Here is a 23,149-nt window from a genome sequence, read left to right on the forward strand (position 1 = left end):
TGGAATACTATAATTCACAAGCAAAACTGAAAATCCATTGATGTTTATTAGAAGGATGTGCACAATTCCTTATCTTATTCAAAAAATCTACAAACAAAAGTTCACACTTCTGTCTTCAAGAGAATGTTTGTTCAACCTTATTAGCTAGTTAAGGCCACTTCAATGCCTTGTTACATTTTCAGCATTCAGTATTCATTTGTCAGTTCTTTGCTTTCAACTGGTAACAAATCTCACAGTAATGAGGGAGAGTTCACTATGTGATATCTTATAGCAACGCTCAAACCTTGGATTACAGAATTTCAATTTTAGACCGAGCTTCAAATTTAAATTATGCTAGGTTATTTTAATTTTTCTGAAGATATTAAAGCAACTCTACCACACACCTCTTATTCTTTAGCCAGTTTTTACACTACCACCAGTACTAGCTTGCACTTATAGAGTACCTTTTGTCCAAGAATCTCAAAGCACTTTGAAAGGTGGGCACTATGTTTTAAATAGTCAGATTTACATAAGCAGGAATCTTATTTGTAAGAATATATATTTTTTCCTATTTGTTATATTTACAAAAAACACAAACTATGTGAAATCTACATATTGACCCTATTGTGCCACTAGTCCATTCAGGAATGTAACTTTTCACTTCCTGTAATTTTTCCAATACAATCCTGCAACTGCTTCAGAAGTTCTATTTAATAAAACGCTCACAACTGAGACTTAAAACAGGGAGCATGTTCTATGCCAGACAATTTGTATACAAGCAGTTTACTGAGCTTCATGATCGGAAGGGAGGAGGTTGAAAAGGTGGTTAGAAAAAGAAAAAGTTGAAAAATTCCAGATAGGAGCATAGGTCAGATTTTAGGCCTGTCACAGCCTTGACGGTGTCATTTTACCAGAAAGGTACAACCTAACTAGTGGAATTTAATAATGCACTTGATCTCATGTTGGCTTAACCAGTGTAACATACTATTTATACACACACATTTTTCTAAACTCTTTTTAAGATCTGAAACTACATAGCTGTATTGAAGAAATTCCACTTTTGCTTTGACCTTAACTGAACATTTTAAAACATTTCTACCTGATATTTTGAATGCTATCATTGATTACCATTTTCACTCTGCAATTCTTACATAGTTGTTGAATGGCAAATATGTAAATGTATGTACAAGTGTTAGTAAATATCCAAATTTCTATTTTTTCTTCTTAAGAACGCGCTCAATGAAGTGTCAGGCGTGTCAAAAAGCTTTTGTAAACAAATAAGGTAATGTTCTGTTCTCCTTAGAACCAGATACATATTCTCAAATACACATTTTCTAGTAATTTTTTCCTTGGCCCACATATACAAATATAGGAGGTAGACCACTTAAAAATATCAGTATTATATAAACCTAGCCAATGAGAACTTAAAAATAAAACTAGGTAAGATGCTAGTATCAAAGAAAAAAGTGACACTCTGTTCCACTGCAAAGTGAAACCAAACAATTTATTTGTGCTAAATGAATGGAAAGAATGTATTCAGAATACATTTCTTTATACATTGTACCGGCTTAGGCTGCTAAATAAGCATTCATTAGTGCCATGTTGTGCTACTTTCTCTGTACTCTGTTTTGTTTCTACCAAGCAATACAACATTTTTGGCTGTTATGCCAATATATTCCTATAATATTCATCTTATACCATATTCTCTAATAGTCTTTTGAACATTTAAAATAGTTGTTCAAACTTTGTTTTAGGGGAAATCACAATTAATATATTTCAACAAGAAAAAAAAATCAGCTGTTCTCTACAATCACATTGCCTTCTGCAGCAGAAATCAAAGCACACTTTAATCAGCCACCAGTAACTTGCTGGCAGGACCACACTTATAGAAGTTCACTGTGACAGAACACACAGTATGGACAGCTTACAAGTTAACGTAAATGATAAATTAGACAATCAAATCTTAAGGTCATGACTTGTACATTCCATATACTTTGACAAGTTAGATTACCCACATTTAACTTCAGACTGCACCATACATTTGAGGTTTTGGTTTTATTTTTTAAAATAGGAAAAAGTATTAATGTGTCATGTGTGTTGAATACTGAACCTGTATTAAGCTTATTTATTAGGTGATACAATATAGTCTAGGGCACTGATTAACATGTCTGACTTTCACTTTTGCACTAAAAGCTGTATCTTCAGATTACTGAAATGTAGTGCTGATTTACCGTATGCTTGGTAAACACTGTTAATATTTAGGAATTTATAATATAGCCCATCATGCCTGTAATTTTATGCAAATTGTCATGAAAAGAATATAAAAAGATATCCCTTTAATTTTACAAACCTAAAAGCCAGGAAAATGAAGCTTTGGAGCCAAGCAAAACGACATAATGCCGTATTACCAAAGAGAGTAGCAAATGTTCCAGCCAGAGAATGGACATACATGTAGTTCAAGTAAACACTGATGGAAAATTTTGTTAAGTTAGTGTTGTAGACCCACAACACTGGCTGCATTTTTAGACAAATGTTTACAACACAATTAACAGTGAAGCCTATATAACCTCAGTGCAAGTAAGTCAAATCCAAATATGCCAGGTAAGCCTTTGGCGTTTAGTAAACCGCTCCATCTTATGAGTCCAACTCTGAATACAGACTGCTGAGCACATGCACTAAGGCTGAGAAGAGGGATGCACTGAATGCTGAAAAGTGGCTGACTGCGATGCTGTTGATTGGACTGTAGGCTGCACAGGTGGTGGTGGAGGTGGAGGTGGAGGCTGGACTGGGGTCTGCGTGTTTGGAGAAGGAGGAGGAGTGGGACGTTTAAATTTGTCAGGGCTGTTACTTCTTCGTGGTGAAGGCCTCTGCAGAACAAATATTGAAATCATGTTGAACATGTATACGTTTTTAAGATGCTTTTGCTGATATCAAGAAGTCCTCTCACAGACTCATCATTAACACATTGTTTAAAGGCAAAATTCAAAATACCAAATTAAATGGAAGGATCAAGTCCAAAATATTAAAAAGGATCACAATACAGCTTTAGGTAAATAGTTATCAAGACAAATTCTGAATTTGACGTAACTTTGAAATGTACTAGCATAGCACACTGGAACCATTTTTGAGATAAAAAAATGCCCACTCCTCTAAGCCAGTAGGGGAGAAATAAAACAGAAATAGAAATGTAGGATGAGAAGGGATCGCAATAGGTCATCTAGTCCAGTCCCCTGCACTGAGGCAGGACCAAGCATTATCTAGATCATCGCTATCCGATGTCTGTGTAACCTGTTCTTAAAAAACCTCTGATGATGGAGATTCCCCAACATCCCTAGGTAATTTCTTTCAGTGCTTAATGACCCTGAAAGCTAGAAAGTTTCTCAATGTCCAACCTAAGCCTCCCTTGCTGCAATTTAAGCCCATTGCTTCTTGTCCTGGCCTCAGTGGTTAAGGAGAACAACTTATCACCCTCCTCTTTATAGCAACCTTTTATGTAACTGAAGACTCTTATGTTCTCCCTCAGTCTTCTCTTCTCCAGACTAAACAAACCCAATTTTTTCTATCCTTCCTCATAGGTCGCATTTTCTAGACCTTTAATCATTTTTGTTGCTCTCCTCTGGACTTTCTCCAACTTGTCCACATCTTTTCTGAAGTGTGGTTCCCAGACCTGGGCATAATTCTCCAGTTGAGGCCTGAGTGCTGAGTAGAGGAGAAGAATTACTTGCTTACAACACTTTTGCTAATACATCCCAGAACCATGTTCACTTTTTTTGCAGCAGCATTACACTGTTGGCCCATGTTTAGCTTGTGATCCACTATAAACCCCTGATCCTTGTCTGCACTATTCCTGCCTAGGCAATCTTTTCTCATATTGTATTTGTGCAATTGATTATTCCTTCCTAAGTGTAGTCCTCAAAACACTTAATGGCAAATAGGTACCTAGAAAGAAGAATAGAGGAAGAAGCTCAGATACAATAACTATCTATGCTTGACCACAACATAGCAGCAGGTGCTAATAAGCACGACTTAACATTATCAGCATGTGGAGTTAAAAAGGGACAGTGCATACCTAAACTGGCATAGGAAAATTCCAAATGACTGTAAAAAGATTGTATCTGAAAATGAAGTCTCATGGAAGCACAAATCAAGCTGTTCTTTATGAGGCAAGCATTATAAAAATGGTGAGTACATCCCTTTGGGCTCTGCAAATAAACAGTAACTAACAGAACTGTCTCCAAAGAAATTGCAGATTTGTAATAGTCTTCAGCACGCCCTTTCTCAAGTACAGTAAGATGTGAACATATTCTTCAAAGCAAGAAGATCTGACACCCACTTTGATATTTTTTCAGAGTAGAGGAAGCACGATTGTAAAATTAGCAATATAAAAACGTAAGACAAACCAAAATATCTTCAAAACTGCAGCAGCTATGAAGCAAATAGCAACAGTAACAACTGTATATTAAGTCAGATCCTTAAGAACTCCAAAATGCCCCTCCCCCTGACATAACCAAACAAGAAAAAATAGCCACCCTTTGGGAAAGAAACCAGGAAACAATTCTACAACAGATATACAGCTTAGCAACTTGATTGTTTATTAAGAAGGTTGCTTTTCCAACTGAAGTGCCTTTTAGGTAGGCATAAAATTCTCCAAATTAGAATTTGGCCAGGACACCTACTTTGCAGTATAAATGTAAACAAATTTGACTAACACTATGAGAAAAAGGCCATGGGATTTCTGAAAACTAATTGGTCTGGGCTTCTGCTTGTAAAGCACCTCTAGCATGAGTGAACCTCTAATACCAAGGTGGAACCTGGGTTCAGTAGACGCTAAAGTCAGAGAGCCATGTGCCTATTAATCAACACCATTTCCTGCAGCATCCAGCTTTTTGTCTTAATACCTTTTTTACAATCAGTCTCTCTCAAAGTGGGTAGACATTATTAGTCCCCATTTTTTCAGAGGCACAAAGAAGTTATGCAACTAGCTCAGAGTCAGCTGCAGAGCTAGGAACAGAACCCAAGTTGACTCCTACTCTGGTACCCTATCCACTGGACCATGCTGCCTCCACCTATGAGATCAGAGCTACATGTGGTATAGTTGTAGGCCTTAACAATTGTGGAAATTAATATTAACAGTTAACCTACGAAAGTCCACATTTTAGCATATTCTAGTGTAATTATACTCCAGATAGATTTCTGTCGTAAGAAGTTTTTTTTAGAAAAGGTTTGACAAATCTACTGCTATACTTGTGCCTTTCTATAAAAATCTACTGAAACAAGGTTTTGTATCAGAGGACACTGGCATAAAGAAACACTTTGCAGAAGATTGTTTGCATATTGCTGTACTTATTCAGAATATACTGAATAGCACTTCCTGTTTGATACATCAGCCATAAGCTATCTTGCCAAAGTGCTAATGTTTCAGTTCTGTTTGCTTTATAAACTCAAGGAGTATTTGGGCTGTCAAGCGACTAAAAAAATTAATTCTGATTAATCGCACGATTAAAAAAAATCATGATTAATTGCACTGTTAAACAATAATAGAATACCATTTATTTAAATATTTTTGGATGTTTTCTACATTTTCAAATATACTGATTTCAAATACAACACAGAATACAAAGTGTACAGTACTCACTTAATATTTATTTTTGATTACAAGTATTTGCATTGTAAAAAACAAAAGAAATAGTATTTTTCAACTCACCTAATACAAGTACTGTAGTGCAGTCTGTATCATGAAAGTTGAACTTACAGATGTAGAATTATGTACAAAAAATAACTACGTTGAAAAATAAAACAATGTACAATTTTAGATCCTGCAAGTCCACTCAGTCCTACTTCTTGTTTAACCAATCGCTCAGACAAACAAGTTTGTTTATATTTGCAGAAGATAATGCTACCCGCTTCTTGTTTACAATGTCACCTGAAAGTGAGAACATGCCTTCGCATGGCACTTTTCTAGCCAACATTGCAAGGTATTTATGTGCCATATGTGCTAAAGATTCACGTCCCTTCACACTTCAACCACCATTCCAGAAGACCTGCGTCCATGCTGATGACGGGTTCTGCTCGATAACCATCCAAAGCAGCGCAGACCGACGCATGTTCATTTTCATTATACGAGTCAGATGCCACCAGCAGATGGTTCATTTTCTTTTTTGGTGATTCGGGTTCTGTAGTTTCCGCAGTTTCTGAATCGGAGTGTTGCTCTTTTAAGGCTTCTGAAAGCAAGCTCCACACCTGGTCCCTTTCAGATTTTGGAAAGCACTTCAGATTCTTAAACACCTTGGGTTAAGTGCTGTAGCTATCTTCTGAAATCTCACATTGGTACCTTCTTTGCGTTTTGTGAAATCTGCAGTGAAAGTGTTCTTAAAATGAACAACATGTGCTGGGTCATCATCCAAGACTGTTATAACAGAAAATATGTGGCAGAATGTGGATAAAAACAGAGCAGGGGACATACAATTCTCCCCTCAAGACATTCAGTCATAAATTTAATTAACGCTTATTTTTTCAATGAGCGTCATCAGCATGGAAGCATGTCCTCTGGAATGGTGGCAGAAGCATGAATGGGCATACGAATGTTTAGCATAACTGGTACGTAAATACCTTGCAGTGCCGGCTATAAAAGTGCCATGAAAATGCCTGTTCTCACTTTCTGGTGACATTGTAAATAAGAAGAGGGCAGCATGTAAATGTAAACAAACTTGTTTGTCTGAGCAATTGGCTAAACAAGAAGTAGGACTGAGTGGATTTGCAGGATCTAAAATTGTACATTGTTTTATATTTGAATGCAGTTACGTACCCAAAACAAAAACAAACAAAAAAAATCTACATTTGTAAGTTGCACTTTCATGACAAAGAGATTGCACTACAGTACTTGTATGAGGAACTGAAAAATACTATTTATTTTGTTTATCATTTTTACAGTGCAAATATTTGTAAGCAAAAATAATATACACTTTGATTTCAATTACAACACAGAATACAATATATATGAAAATATAGAAAAACACTCAAAATATTTAATAAATTTCAATTGGTATTCTATTTAACAGTGGAATTAAAACAGATTAATTTTTTTATCACGATTAATTTTTTTTAGTTAATCACATGAGTTAACTGCGATTAATCAACAGCCCTAGAAAAAACTTGATTGAGTTAAGTACATTAAACTCAATAGAAATAAAAAATGATTCCAGGTGAAAGATGTTGTGTAATATCCTAACAAATGTTTAATATATTGCTATTCTCACTGGAAAACAAAAAAAGTAAATAATAATTAGCTGCCTGTTACAGTGACACGGTGGTAGCATTGTGTGTCATCTTGAAGAAAACCTGAACTTGGAGCAACCTCAGATGACTCATCCGTCAGATGTGGTGGAGACTAGGAGAAAAATGAAAGTAACGTATTTACTTCCTGCGACACAGGGGGTAGGTTAGAACATCATGTCTCACACCTTGCCTGCAGATCCATAGGGTGAAACCTATTACTGTCTTTAAGGGGACAACATGTTTCACTCTCTTGCAAAAAGAAAAAATTTTCTACTAAGAATCAATTTCTCAATGTAGAGAGGTAATCAGGACTGAAGAAGGCAACAGACATCTTAGAGCAAGGAAACAAAATCAAACGTTTGCATTTTTAAAAATGGGTTAAAGACAAATAACTAACATTTTAATTCAAAAGAAAATTTACTAGTTTTTAATACTCACTGTAATTCCATGGGACGGTCCCATATGTTGCACATGAAGGCCTGGGGAGTTGTAATAAGACATTCCGGCTCTAGTCAGTGAAGTTGGCGGTGTAAAACCAACTGTGTGACTTGCATATGATAGACCTAATATTATTAAAGCAAAAGAGACATTAACATTCCTACTGCAAATAATAGTAAGTACAAAGTTTATTTTAAAACAAAGAGAAGGTTAAGAAACTGATAATTGTACATTTAAGTCAGGAACCCAGAAAAAATATCCACAGCTTTGAAAAAAGGTCATTACTTTTAATATTTTTCCTAAGGGTTTGTCTAGATTAGGAAAATATGCTGTGTTTGAAAACATATTAAGTAACATGCTTTAAAACATGACTTTTTACCTAGTGCAGATGGGGTAAGTCATGTTAAAGTGACTACCTTATGGTTGACTGACTGCTAATGTACTTTTAAACAGGACTTGCCATGCATACGCTAGGTGTCAGTTAAAATACGTTGGTTAACAAATTTCCCAAAGGTCTTGTTTTCTGAGCTTAAATAAACCCCAAGAAATTTAAATAAATGTTACTTCTAGCTAAATATTAGGTGTCTGATTTTCAAAAGTGCTTTGTACCTAGACTAACTGAATTAATGGGAACTGCAGTTCCTCAGTGCTTCTGAAGTTCAGACCTTAAACCTTATGAAAAACGCACTTCTCAAAACAGAGATCTCCTAAAATCTTTAACTCTCCCTATTGCTTCCAGACAGACATATCTGTTGGATATGCAACAACTGTTCTCAATTGTTTGGTATTAGAAGCCAACCACTTTAAAAAAAACAGGCATCTGACAAAAACTTCTAACTGTCCATTACATTTGTATAACAGCATGAAGAATCCACTCCAACTGAAACAATTAAGTCTGTTTGAATTTAACAGGCTCCACATGTCTTTGCCACTATTAACAGAATCCAGCACTATTGAGTATTATAGACCAGCATCTGGGTTTATCCTTAGCTGACTTATGTTTACTTTTGTACTAGTGTTTGATAAGAAAATTTGAAGAAAAAAAAAAAAATCAAGCTTCACGTAACCAGTAGAGCTGCACAGGGAAACCAGCATTATAATTACCTTGGATGTCTTAACTAAGAGCAATTCTGATCTCTTGCCAGTTGCACATCAGTGGCAACTCCTATAACTTCAGCAGAATTATTCCTGATTAGATTAGTTTAAGTGATTTATGAGTAACAGTTGATATTTCCTGCTTAATATTCCATTTACTGATCTGACAGAATAAATAATTTGCACCTAACTTTTTTTTTTAAAGTATTATCATAGAATATTAGGGTTGGAAGAGACCTCAGGAGGTCACCTAGTCAAATCCCCTGCTCAAAGCAGGACCAACACTAACTAAATCATCCCAGCCAAGGCTTTGTCAAGCTGGGCCTTAAAAACCTCTAAGGATGGAGATTCTACCACCTCCCAAGGTAACCCATTCCAGTGCTTCACCACCCTTCTAGTGAAATAGAGTTTCCTAATATCCAACCAATACCTCCCCCACTGTAACTTGAGACCATTGCTTCTTGTTCTGTCATCTGCCACCACTGAGAACAGCCTAGCTCCATCCTCTTTGATACCCCCCTTCAGGTAGTTGAAAGCTGTTATCAAATTCCCCGTCACTCTTCTCTTCTGCAGACTAAATAACCCCAGTTCCCTCAGCCTCTCCTCATAAATTACGTGCCCCAGCCCCCTAATCATTTTTGTTGCCCTCCACTGGACTCTCTCCAATCCTCTAATTTGTGTAGGTCACTCTGGACCCTATCCTACCCTCCAGCGTATCTACCTCACCCCCAGTTTTGTGTCATCTGCGAATTTGCTGCACAAATTTGCAATTAAGCCCATCATCCAGATCATTAATAAAGATGTTGAACAAAACTGGCCCCAGGACCAACTCCTGGGGTACTCTGCCTGATACCAGCTGCCAACTAAAAATCGAGCAGTTGATTACTACCCATTGAGCCCGACAATCTATCCAGCTTTCTATCGCCCTTATAGTCCATTCATCGAATCCATACCTTTTTAACTTGCTGGCAAGAATACTGTCGGAGACCACATCAAAAGCTTTCCTAAAGTCAAGATACATCACATCCACCACTTTCCCCATATCCACAGAGCCAGTTATCTCATCATAGAAGGCAATCAGGTTGGTCAGGCATGACTTGGCCTTGGTGAATCCATGTTGACTGTTCCTGATCACCTTCCTCTCCTCCAAGTGCTTCAAAATGGATTCCTTGAGGACCTGCTCCATGATTTTGCTGGGGACTGAAGTGAGGCTGACCGGTCTGTAGGTCCCCAGGTTCTCTTTCTTTCCTTTTTAAAATATGAGCACTATATTGGCCTTTTTCCAATTGTCTGGGACCTCCCCTGATCACTACAAATTTTCAAAGATAATGGCCAATGACTGCAATCACATCAGCAAACTCCCTCAGCACCCTTGGATGCATTAGATCTGGACCCATGGACTTGTGCACGTCCAGCTTTTCTAAATAGTTCTTAACCTGTTCTTTGATCACTCACCTCCTCCCCATACTGTGTTGCCCAGTGCAGCAGTCTGGGAGCTGATCTTGTCTGTGAAGACTGAGGCAAAAAAAGCATTGAGTACTTCAGCTTTTTCCACATCATCTGTCACTATGTTGCCTCCCCCATTCAGTAAGGGTCCCACACTTTCCCTGACCACCTTCTTGTTGCTAAAGATACCTGTAGAAACCTTTCTTGTTACCCTTCACATCCCTTGCTAGCTGCAACTCCAATCGAGCCTTGGCCTTTTTGATTATACCCCTGCATGCTCTAGCAATATTTTTATACTCCTCCCCAGTCATCTGTCCAAATTTCCACTTCTTGTCAGCTTCCTTTGTGAGTTTAAACTCACCGAAGATTTCACTGTTAAGCCAAGCTGGTCGCCTGCCATATTTGCTATTCTTTCTGCACTTCAGGATGGTTTCTTCCTGCGCCCTTAACAAGGCTTCTTTAAAATACAGCCAGCTCTCCTGGACTCTTTGCCCCCTCGTATTAGCTTCCCAGGGGATCCTGCCCATCAGTTCCCTAAGGGAGTCTAAGTCTGCTTTTCTAAAGTCCAGGGTCTGTATTTTGCTACTCTCCTTTCTTCCTTTTGTGAGGATCCTGAACTCAACCATCTCATGGCCACTGCTGCCTAGGTTGCCACCCACTTCTACTTCTTGTTGAGTACTAGCACAGTTCAACTTCATTCTAAAATCAGTCTCCCTGGGTGACATTTCAGGCTGTATGTCCAAGAAGTGAAGTGAGGGGCAAAGTTGGCTTTAAACCACCTTTGTGTCCTCTTGATTTTGGACTGCTTTGGGGACCAAATTTAAATTGCAGCGCTGTGTTCCGCAGCCCTGACACACCTCAACTTACAAAGAGATCCTCAGAAGTCAGTCTGTGGCTACTTCCTCTGGTCCTGCACCAGAGAAATTCTCTCTCAGCTGGAGCTGGAGATTTTAAAGCTTCTGTACACCATTCTGGCCACATTATCCAACATAAAAGAGAAGGAGTGAGAATCTCACTCATTAAGTGTGATGGATTAAGGTGCAAATCCATGAATTTATGGCATTAGATAGTTTCAAACTACTTTTCCACAAATTCAATTACATCATTTTCTAAAGGAATCACTCCAAGACATACAGATGTTTTATATGACCAGATATCTTTGGAGTTGGATACATTTGGTTTTGTGTCTTATTACAGTGCCTGTGACATGAAGTTCTCTCCACTGTTTGCTTCATCTCCCATTATATTATATTTCACACACTCTGAGTTGATTATGTCAGATTCCCCACCTCGTTAGTCCATTTAAAAATATGCTGCATATATTTTTCAGGTTTGAAGCTTTACAGTATTTTGGAATATTAGTTTAATTTACAAGATGGGAAGGACACTAGGATAAGTGAATCCTCAAAATGATAGTCTGGAGTATTTCTACATAAAACATACTTTATTAAACCAGGTAGCTCCACTGGAACTAAACACCAGTTAAAGGATTTTAGTTTTGTTTTACAGTTAACTTTACCATTGTGTTGCAACATTCCCTGCTGCTGAGACACTCAAGGTCCCTTTGATAGGGGCAGTTAATAGATTTATCAGTAGTATCACAGTTCTGATGTGGGAATGATGCACCAGGAAAGCAAATCTGCACCACCACTCTAAGTTTAGGTGAAGGAATAGTTAGAGATCTACTGCTTCTGAGAGAGTCTATAACAAGTCTGTCAGGTGCAGCGAGTGCTGCTATAGCCAATATGACTATAGTTGAGCAGTAGAGCTGAGCTATGGGAGCAAGGGGGTTTTGCTGCCAGGCTAGGATAGGTCTTCAGAACAGCACCAAAAGGCACAGGTCAGAATAAGGAAAGTTCTGGTATGAGTAGCCTGGCCACTACCATTCCCTGGTGGCAGTAGCACCAGCATCCTCACCCATCAACAGTCCCTGGGTAGGAGCAACACGTGACCATGTCATGTGCAAGAAACATGTCTGAGGCCGAGTGTTACACATAATAAAGTTCTTTGCTCCCACTCCCCAAACTCAGCCCTTACAGAAGATTGTAACTACATTCCACAATGAAAGACGTTAGATTATCATGAACATGTATGAACGCATGAAGCTGGTTGTTCCAACATAATTATGCTTCTGTAATTCATTTTCAGAATCATAATATATATCAAGTTATACACCAAGAAGTGAAACACCTACCATTTTCCTGGTAATGTGTTTGAAACCACTGAGATGCAAGAAATCTGGACCATTAAGAATCAGAAAACAAGCCCAAAAATCACATTGCATATTTCTAACTTGGTATCAGTCATTTGAATAAAGTTAGCTTTAATGTTTACTTATTATTTCACCAGTATGGAACAGAAGCGTTTGGAAACATTTTTAAAAGGTGGCATTAAACCCCAGAATTTAGACAAGTCCTATGTATTCTCGTAGACCTATATATTAATGTGTTTGTGTCCCATTTCACACTAATGCCCCATTGTGGATCAAATTCCTCTTACCCTAGTCACATTAATGGTCCCACTGAGCTCCATGGGTCAACTTGAGACTAGGCCATGCAGAATTTGTCTCATTATATACTAAAGAATTCTTGATCAACATGAAATAGCCATAACTTGCACCTTTCAGGACCCCTTATGCCCAAATATAAATGCTTTAAACAGAATATAAAATTAAGAGTAAATAATTATTAGTTTTTGGATTAAAATGTAAGAATCAAAGTATCTAAATTCAGTGGCAATTCATCCACTGTCCTCTGAAATTAGAGGAGAGGGTCTCAGCCAGAACAATATACAACTCAGAACATTTTTAATTAGCTTTTTTTGGTTATAATTCTTGAATATCAGTATTAGAAAGATTAGAAATCCTAATTTCTTATACCAATTGTTTTGACTGGCAGAGATCTGTACATGTACATTCCTAATCAACTCTTATACTAGTCTATTAAAAGAGAAATGGAAAGAGATCTCATTTTGGGGAGAGCCAAACTTATTCAATATGTTCTAGATTAGTGAGTGAATCCCTCAAAGATGTTCTTGTTCCGAGTGCATTAGTAGCCTTATTAGTATATCCCCATAACTCCAGGAAGATACTAAAACTGCACAACCCGTAAGAGAATTTGTGTACTCACACTTTTAGAAAAATACAACTTCAGATGCTAACCACTTAATAATTGACCTTTAATGGACAATTATGGTGTAGTCTGGACATTCTAAAAAACATGCTGCATTATATCAAAATTTGTTCTAATCAAAATATGTAAAAATATTCAAGTACTTGAAAAAGTTTTAAGGCAAAATTACTCTTTCATTTGATTTACTTTTTTCCAGGTAAGCTTTAATAGGCTATTTAAGCAAATATAATACTATGGCACATTTTTACGTGATGCATACAAAAGTTTACCAGAAACTGGTTTATATAGGATTATATATTTACCAGGTGATATAGGTCTGCTAGAACTTGGTGAAGGTGTATACGGGATTGGACTGGACACAGTGCGAGGTCTTAATCCTTGTGCAGACATCTCATTAAAATATCTAACAGAAGAAGGTAAAGAACAATTAGATTAATTTTTTCAAACCCCAATACGTTTTAAATGATTCTCCGCAGCATTAATCTCACATTCTAAAATATACGTATCAGGTTAGCATAGAACCAGCCACTTTTGAATAGTTCGACGGTGCCTGGGTTAACATTAACCTTTCACTTCTGAAGACTTGAGTTCAAATACTGGCTTAATTTGCAACTGAAACTGGCCTCATCCAAGTCAGGGACCTTGTCTTGTCTATGCATTACCATCAGTGGTGCAATAAAGTGTTTTAGAGGAGAATGTTAATTTAGTCAACATTTTTGCATGTACCCTTTTCAGATTTTTGTTACTATGAGTACTAAAATTAATGAGCACTTAATTAAGCAAAAGTTTAACTTTGAAATATTATATGCTTTTTGGCCAAACAATGGACAAAGAACTGCTAATCTAAATTTGGATTTTGACCAACTAGAAGTGCTACAGTATTTAATCTTTTCCATATAAAAATCACATCTAAGCTGAAACGGTATGCCACTTTTCTATTTAAACTGAGATATTAACCCATAAAACAGGGATAATGGAAAAGTAGATGCAAACAATTACAGACATTACTGAAGTGTATGTTTAATTTAGGTTGTCTTTTAGAAAAAGCTAATTGAATCACAACGGTGATACACTTCGTGCTACTGCTAGATGTTGCTTGCTGAATCTGCCAGGAAAAAAACAAATGCAAATATTGCCTTTAATCTTCTAATCTAGTCTTTGAAACAAAATATCTAATGTTTTGTTTTATTATAAGTTATGTGAAAGCTCAGGTTAGTTATTTTTAATACCAGAATATACGAACTCCCTAAGAAGAACTTCTTTCAGGATTAGAATTCCAATTCATAAATGACCCTATTTCAGGTGCCCTCATACAGCTAGTATAATGTGAAACAGTGCAATAAAACTATATCAATACTGGCATAAGGTAGAGCCCAGGAAGAAACCGAAGTATTAGCCTTTGAAGGAAAGATGTTTTAGGACAAGCTTTAAGGTTCTCCCATGACATTATGATGCAAGACTGCAGTAAGATATCAACTGTTTCTATTTAAGACACAAAAACCAGCCACCTGTAATGTCCATGCAAGTCATGCAACTTTTTTTTTTTTTAATAGGAAAAACCCCCCAGAATCTTGTAATTCTGGTACTATGCCCAGTACAGCAAGAACATCTCAATTAAGAGTTCTCAGGGTGCCTAATCCCAATTTTGGTATCTAATGTTGCATATATGGTCCTCTTGGGACTGGCAGAACACTAGAACTTGCAACATTATACATCTTACAAATTACAATTTGCATAGGTTAAGGGTGCTGTAGGCTGCTCGACTCAGGAAAACACTTCATTTGTGAATTTATGTCCAGAACAAAATTACCACGTAATTAGTCTGTCTCTCAAGTTTACATATTTATATTATTTAAACCTATATGCATATGTTGGTTGTAAAAGCTCTCCCCAATCTTCAAGTATAACTATTCTCCAGCTCACGGTAAACCTAAACCAGCCCTGCAAGAATTAAATCACACTCCTAAAAAGGATATGCTTAGAATATATTCTGTTGAAATTCTTTGCATTATTGTAGATGAGCTCACTTTCAGAGTTGATAGGTAGAAATATCAATATAAGAGGTTGGGTGTTGTTATTTTAGTATTTATACATACAGAGGACACAGATCTTAATGTTTGAGACCACAAACCTTTCGTCATCCATTTCTAAGCTGGATTCACTTTCTGACAGTTGTCTGCATAGAGCTTCTCTTCGCTCCATCTCCCTCTGCAGTTTTCTTTGGAGCCTTAAATTCTCTTCTCTCATATGACGTTCCTCCTCTAAATATTGTGCCATCTTCTCTGAATCTGAAATTCCAAATTTGATAGCTCTTGATTAAACTCAGTTTAATGTATATGCAAGTATTTTGAATGTAACTTTCTTTACCCAAACATTTCAAATATTGCAAGAGAGGATGGCTCAGGCAATTGATAATTCAATAGTCTTTCATCTCTAAATCACTACTTCAAAGTCTGTTTTAAAGTTGGTAGTGATCAAAATTAGTTACTAACTGATGGCTACTTGGTGAACTATGAAATTAAGCTTGCTTGGTCCTTTTACCCCCCCTCCCCCTTTTTTTTTTCTCTTAACTGAACAGATCTGAAAAATACTGAAAGCTTAAAAATATCATTAACCAAATCAGACTTGTAGGAAGAAACATGAACAGAGATTTGCCCTACTGTAAAATTGAAATTTCATATTTATATGGACTTACATTCTACAAATGGAAGGATCTAAAATTTCAGAGCAAGGCTTATTTTCTTTTCAAATATTTTATCAATTTTTAAGATTTACTATATTCATTTTAATGTTTAGTTTAAAATTAGGATATTCAAAATTTGTAGAATACAGTGTACACTGATCAACCAAATATAATGACAGAAATAAGTGTAAAGGGTTTTCTTCTCTAAAAACCACTGCAAATTACTACTCCCCAAGATGATTTTCCTTAGAATTATAGAACAGGTGGAAGAGAAAGATCAGTACACAGCCATACTCTGGAGAAAACAAACATTTAAACAACTTTTATTAAACGGCTGTTTCATGACTATTCCCCAGCATGCCTTCAATTAAAGAGATTTAATCCTGGAGATTAACCAGCAGGATGTCCGTCGATATTAAACGTCACCAAGTGAGTTAGTCTTTACTTCAAATAGCTGCATTTAAGTAAGTGGGCATTTAAGTTTGTGTTTTTAAACTAAGTCAGCTAATGTTAGTTAAGTGTGCTAGCATCACTGATTATCTTCAATGATTGAATAAAAATGATCAAAGCTAAGTGTAAGATAGACTATAAAATATTTTGGGATGCTCTATTTTAGTAAAAAGGAACATATGACAAAGACTTCCACTTTGTGGGTATGATACATCATATTTTGAATTGCCCTTTAATTTTAAGAGGTGACCAGGTTTACGGTGCACATCTTGATTCTGAAAATATCTGGATTTTTTGGCATTCATAATGACTACTTATGTTTAAGGCTCCTGAGCAGCTCGGGCAGCTCCTGGGCCAGGCATACCGGTTGCTACTGGTGCAGTCTCGGGCCTCCCCACTCCCCAGCAGCAGGAGTTTGGGTGTAGGGGCCTCAGGGCTGGGGATTAGGGTAAGGGATGGTGTTTACCGGGGGGCACTCCCTGCTGCCTCCACCCACAGGCACTGCCCCCGCAGCTCCCATTGGCCGCAGTTCCCAACTCCATGAGGAGGAGCTTCAAACAATAGGCTCCCTCTTAATCCTGGGTCTAAAGCTCCTGCAAATTGAGCACTTGTCTGTCTGATGACCTTCTCCCAGGCACTAAAGATAAGCAGTGTGCGGATCGCCTCTGGGGACAGGTTTCCCACACCTCTTGCATGACTTAAACCCCTGGGACTGAGGCATCCACTGGTGTCTGGGGAAAACTAGAGGAGGGCGGGACCCCGCAAAGCAAGCTTAGCTTACTATGAAACTACAAACTACTGTAACTACAACTCTATGAAGCTATTTACAAGAAAGAAAAGGGAACCACTAGGTAGGCATTTGCGAATGCAAGAGACTGAGCTGCTCCAACGACTGTCACTGGCAGTCAGAAGGAGCTGAGCAAGTGGCGGATCGGCAAGGACCTATATACACAGCCATGAAGGCACCACTCCAGGGGGCTCCACAGCCGACACAACAGGTACCGCTAGGGAAAAAACCTTCTGACGATCATGCACACGATGTGCGCACACCTGTCGGAATGGACATGAGCAATCACTTGAATAAGAACGTAGGTGTTTTTGAAAATTTTACTGTAAATCAAAGATACAATAAGGAAAGAAACAGCAAAATAATGAAGAGTGCTTCAAGTTTAAATTAATCACCCTAGCATTTGCACATGAAGTATTCAATATTAAAGGCCTTGTTTTCACTGTGAAGTTCTGTAAGTGAAGGCTATATTGGAGAGTTTGGCAAGACTAACACTCCTTATCTTCTTTATGTGGCATGCACGACTAATATCCCAAACCTGTACACAAAGCCTCAGTCCAAGAGCAGTCGTCTGTCTGTAAAGAAGGCCATTATCTCTGCAAAACGTTATTGCTCCAAAAACTTCGTAGCAATACTCCAGTTAGTCTGCCAAGACTAGCATACGGTGGGAGGGAGATGACTGTCAATCCAATTACCAAAAGAAATTATATACCAACTGAGAGACTGTGCGCCTTACTCTAGCTACTAGAGTCAACATCTTACACAAAGTTGTTAGTACTGATCAACTTAAAAATGAGAACTTCGTAAGATTTATAATGGAGGGACGAAGTTAAAATGTTGTATTCTGTAGACCACAGGAAGGGACAGGTAACACCTTCCCCTTCAGAGCTTATGCTCCAGCATGGTTTTGGAGCAGCTGTGTTGCTGGAATTCCTATCTTTCAAATGAAATGCAAAGTAGAGGACTGACTATTCGTAGTACAAGATCAAACAACATTTTTCACAACAGTAAAGGATTTAATCACAATGGCCTAGTCAAACTTCAATCTGAATATTAAGTTTTGTCATCTACCTTTAAATTTTAAATGGATGAGAACAGAAAGTGAAGAGTATCTTCTCTGCTCTCAAGGTTGGTGCAGTTCAAACAGCTAATAAATTTCAGTACCAACTAAAATTAAAAATATGTAGAAATTCCTTTAGGTGCATTTCAGTAAATTGTTAGCTACAGACTCCATTTATAGCCAAAGAAAGTTTACTTACGTTGTAACTGTGCAGCTCTTAGTTGTTTCTTTAACCTCTCTACTTCATTCTTTAAAAATCTGATATGTCGCATCATATTTTCTGGGGAATCTATTTCCATTGATATGTCTCGGGGTGATGGTGGAGCAGAGACTGGCTGGTCTAACTTCTCCTGCAAAATTCTGAATTAAAAATAATCTAGCTGTTAATTGTATTTCTGAAAGATAAGATCCATATACTTAGAAATAGTAACATTGTAATAGGTGTACCCACTTGCTCCAATTATGTTTTAATAGTATGCTTAAGTTTTATTAATGAATGTAAAGTTTATTTTGTCAAATGCCACCTGTTCGCTCTTTTGAAATTTAAGTGTTCAGATGCTGGTACTGTCAAAGTGTTTCTAATAGTAAATGCATACTATTTTGAAAATGAATAGTTTTTGTAAACCTCAGTGAAATAGCTTCATGAAAGCCTCAATTATACCCACTGTATACCCAAATTTCAAGAAGTATTTCATTTAAGTAACTGTCAAAATAGAAAGTTAAAAGGGAAACTGAATTTACAGGGGCAGAAACAAGATATAAAACATTTATAGCCTTGTTCCATTATTAATTTTATGTACTACACATTTAACTACTTTGGATTTATATTAATGCCCTCCTAATTCTCTTAAGTAACTTCTCAGCAAATTCAAGGCCAACTCTTGCGGTACACTTATATTTGTGCTATTTGATAAAGAACTCTTTCCTCAAAGATAAGAGATCAGAGCACAGCAACATTCATAAAGTGTACATTAACACTTTTTCCCGGCACTACTGATCTACTGAATATATGCATTCACAGACTGTGTTTGTTGGAGAAAAGTAAACTAGACACAGCTTCCAAAATAGGTATTCTATTTAGTATCCCTGCACAGAAAAGTATTTCACATCGTATTTCTATAGCTAGGGTTTCAAATTATAGGAAGCCTAAATTTAAATACCTGGAATCTGTCTTAATTATTAGGGTTTCAGGCACAATATGCTTTTCGTATAAAGTGAACTCTGCAATAGAATGATGTGCTACATAAAGGTTCTTGAAGTCAAGGTAGAGAGGAATCTGCCAGCATGAAAATATGAAATTGTTCTCTATTAGACACACACTGGGCAAAGTCAAACAGGAAACTATGCAGCTGAAGCTGAACACAGGGATAAGACAGCATAAGCCCTAGATAGGGGCCCATTCTTCACAGAGCTTTTGACACTGGTATGAGAGATATGGTTTTTTAGAGCATTTCCCATTAAGCGGGCTACCATTCAAGACAGAACTATAAGGACAAATGTAAACTACTTTCAATGGTATTTTTAAACCCTGGGCTTATTCATTACTACTTGTATTGCAGAACTTCCCAGAGGCCCAATCAATAATCAAAGGCCTCATTGAGGTGGATGCTGTACAGCTGTGTAACAGAAGAGTCCCTGACCCTAAGAGCTTATAAACTTATGAGCTTTTTTGATTTTCTATGATGTATTATGAGGGTCTAAAAGATTTTTTGAATTTTTTTTTAATCATGAATGTATCAGGAATGTCAAACCTGAGTGTCCCTACTTTTGCTGAAGAACCTCTGAGAGGTCTCAAGAATATTAAATGTGAGCTGTAACACCCTTACAGCAGGGAAAGATTGTATAACATTATTTTAAGAGAGCCTTTGGTTAAAGATTCGTCACTGAAATTAAAAAGCTGTTAAAAGACAAAACAAAGTTTAAAAAAATGATGAAAAATATCTTCTCCCAAATTACTCAGTTCTCTCTTCATTCTTGTGATATCACAATTTTACTCGTCCTTAAGTCAGTCTTCCAGGCTACAAGGGACCTGACTTTCTTATGGGATAAACAAGCAGAAAAGAAAAAACAAAACACTTTCAAGACTTCTTTATACAAGATAAAGCAGCAAAGAAAGGGTACAAGCCCAGTTGTTTTCTTTGCAGGTCACCTTTTAAAATAGCATTAAAATCAGCCTATCAGCAAATAGTAAGAGAGCAAGTTTGCAAGTTCCTCCCTGGTTTCCCAGTTCCCTTGTTTCTTGTACTACTACTTTTTAGGAAATTTAAGCAGCCAAGTATGTGATACATTGTCTCTTGTAAACAAGTAACTTTTGAAATGTTGTAACTTCTATGCCTTTGGCAGATCAAACAAGCCTGTTGCGACTGAAAAATGAAGTATTAAATGGTGTATCTATAATAATGAACACATGACAAGACAAACCGTTTCTCTGCTTCAAGTTTATCCATCCTCTTCCAGAGACGATTCACTAGTGCTTCTTGTTCTTGTTCCAATGTATTTTCAAGGTCAATCTTCTCTCGTCTTAGCTGAGGAAGAAAATTGTTCGGTGAAAAAGATGGGAATTGACTTTACTGTGTAAGATTTTTATTCTGGAAAGTTTAATATTCAGCCTATTGCTAAATGTGGGGGGAAAAACTGTAGATTCATTAAAACAAATAGTGAATAGCGTCAAAGTAAATGGAGATCATGGAACCACATCAATACAGGTATGTAAACTGCCTTAAGTGTGCATTGCCTTTTCTCCCTACAGGGACCCCTTCTTCACAGAACCTCTCATTCCCAAGTTTGGGTTGCTTTGTCTTTTCCCATACCACAGAAAGGCAATGTGGCCAGCAAGTGAAAGAATAGGTCCTAGCAGAGACACCACTCATTGCATATGTCACAGTAATTTTAATTGACAATGTATTCACTGCTTACACATCTACTGTATATACAATTATTTTTATGGGTAATTTTAAAAAATAATTTAAAGTGGAGAATTAAACAACAAAAGTTGACACTACAGAAGTTTATGTTTGCTTGACATGACAGGAAAGTTGTGTGCGTCACAGGTAAACGCAGAGAGCAATGAAGAAAAGTGGTTTCTCTGCTTTTAGGTAACTGTTATAGAACCAAATTCTAATGCCAGCAGAAACTAGGGTACATAGAGTTTCTCAGTTATCAAATGGCTATTAAAAGACTAGTAACCATTATTGATTCAAGTATGAGCTACCAGAAAAAAGGAAAAATCCAGCACATCAAAATATCCCAAAAGAAGCTGGACAGTAGTCAGTTCTGGATGAGAATGCATTGCAAGTTCAACAGGCACAGTTGTAACTGTGAAGACATCGAAGTTCAGTAGCTCTGAAGAGAAAAGTAACAGTAATGAAATGTACTTAGGCTTTAATACTTTGCCCTTCTATACCACTTTCCATCTGTTGATCTCAAACCAACCAGATACAGTGGAGTCGGATCTTACGTGGGGATTAGGTTCAAAAGTCAGCACGTAAGGCGAAAATCACATATAGTCAAATTACCCTTGAAAATCCCTTAAATCGCCCATAAAATACAGTATACTGTACATGGTTTTGTGTATACATTCCTGTACAGTAATATGTATAAATGTATAATGTCTACAGTAACGTACAGTATATAATAAAGTATATATGCAAAATATAATTTTACAGTACTGTATTTTTAATTACAGAGGGGTAATTATTACAGGGGTCATCACTGCTTGATGTCGATCCAGGTGACGGAGAGCTTGGGTGATGGAGAGCTAGTTGTAGACGAAGTGGTTGGCTCTGGTTCAGCTTGAGAAGTTGATTGCATAGGCTCATCTGCTGCTGGTTGTTTTTCCTTGAAAAACATGGTGATCAGCAACTGTCGCTGTTGTCTCTTGAGCTGCTCAAACATTTCTTGATATGGTCTCAAATTGTCCGTAATACTACTTGTGATTTTGAGGCTTCATTCCACAGAGGGATCGTATTCAGAAATTAAATCATTCCAGTATTTTGCTCCTTGGAACACTTCAGCAAATTTATGAAGATTCCAACTTGCTGGCTCTTCCTGTTTGTCATCATCATCTTCATCTTCTGTAGATGATTTTATCAGTTCCTCTAAGTCTTCGTTAGTTAATGTTTCTCTATGGCTCTCAATTAATTCTTCAATTTCTTCCTCAAAGATGTCAACGAAGCCATCACCACCCACTTGCCTGGCCACCTGAACAATGCATTTCACTTCTTTGTCAATGGTTGGGAAATCCTTAAAATCATTCACACATTCTTTCCATAGTTTTCGCCCACATGCGTTGGCTGTTTCAGGCTTGACTGCATTCATTGCCTATTTAATATAAGTGATGCAATTGGCAATGTTGAAGGACTTCCAACTCTCCATCACATTAAGATTGGGATCAACATCCATAGCGCTATATATCCGTGAGAATGTAAGCCTCGTGTGCGTGTCCTTGAAACAGCAAATCACTCCTTGGTCAAGAGGCAGGAGGTGGTATTGGGGGGGAGAAAGACGACTTCAACGTCGTTATACGCAAACCGGAGTGCCACAGGGTGGCCAGGAGCATTGTCTACGATCAGCAACACTTTAAAGTAAGTCCTTTCTCTTCAAGGTACCGCTTGACCTCCAGAATGAAACACTTGTGGAAACAATCCAGAAATAATGCTGCCGTCACCCAAGCTTTTTTATTTGATCGCCAGATGGCAGGCAGGAGATTTTTGTTCTTTCCTTTTAGGGCACAGAGATTTGCAGCCCTGTAGAGCAAGCCAGGCTTTATTAAATGCCCAGCCGCATTGCCACAAAACAACACAGTC

At 37.4% G+C, this 23,149-nt stretch overlaps 1 protein-coding gene and 1 long non-coding RNA gene across 3 annotated transcripts in view; one reads left to right on the plus strand and one right to left on the minus strand.

The window, feature by feature from the left end:
- Positions 1-23,149, plus strand: part of LOC125639351 (uncharacterized) — a 70,826-nt gene that overhangs the window by 34,410 nt on the left and 13,267 nt on the right. The gene's annotated exons all lie outside the window — the stretch shown is intronic.
- Positions 1,457-23,149, minus strand: part of CCDC6 (coiled-coil domain containing 6) — a 63,869-nt gene continuing 42,176 nt past the window's right edge. The window contains exons 4-9 of the mRNA XM_048856186.2: positions 20,766-20,869; positions 18,544-18,704; positions 15,496-15,652; positions 13,667-13,767; positions 7,693-7,817; positions 1,457-2,846 (exon numbers count right to left, since the gene is read on the minus strand). Coding sequence (XP_048712143.2) covers positions 2,655-2,846; positions 7,693-7,817; positions 13,667-13,767; positions 15,496-15,652; positions 18,544-18,704; positions 20,766-20,869 — 840 coding nt within the window. The 3' untranslated portion in view covers positions 1,457-2,654. The remainder of the gene's footprint in view (positions 2,847-7,692; positions 7,818-13,666; positions 13,768-15,495; positions 15,653-18,543; positions 18,705-20,765; positions 20,870-23,149) is intronic.

This window comes from Caretta caretta, chromosome 7 (genome assembly GCF_965140235.1).
Source record: "Caretta caretta isolate rCarCar2 chromosome 7, rCarCar1.hap1, whole genome shotgun sequence".
Classification (NCBI taxonomy): domain Eukaryota; kingdom Metazoa; phylum Chordata; order Testudines; family Cheloniidae; genus Caretta; species Caretta caretta.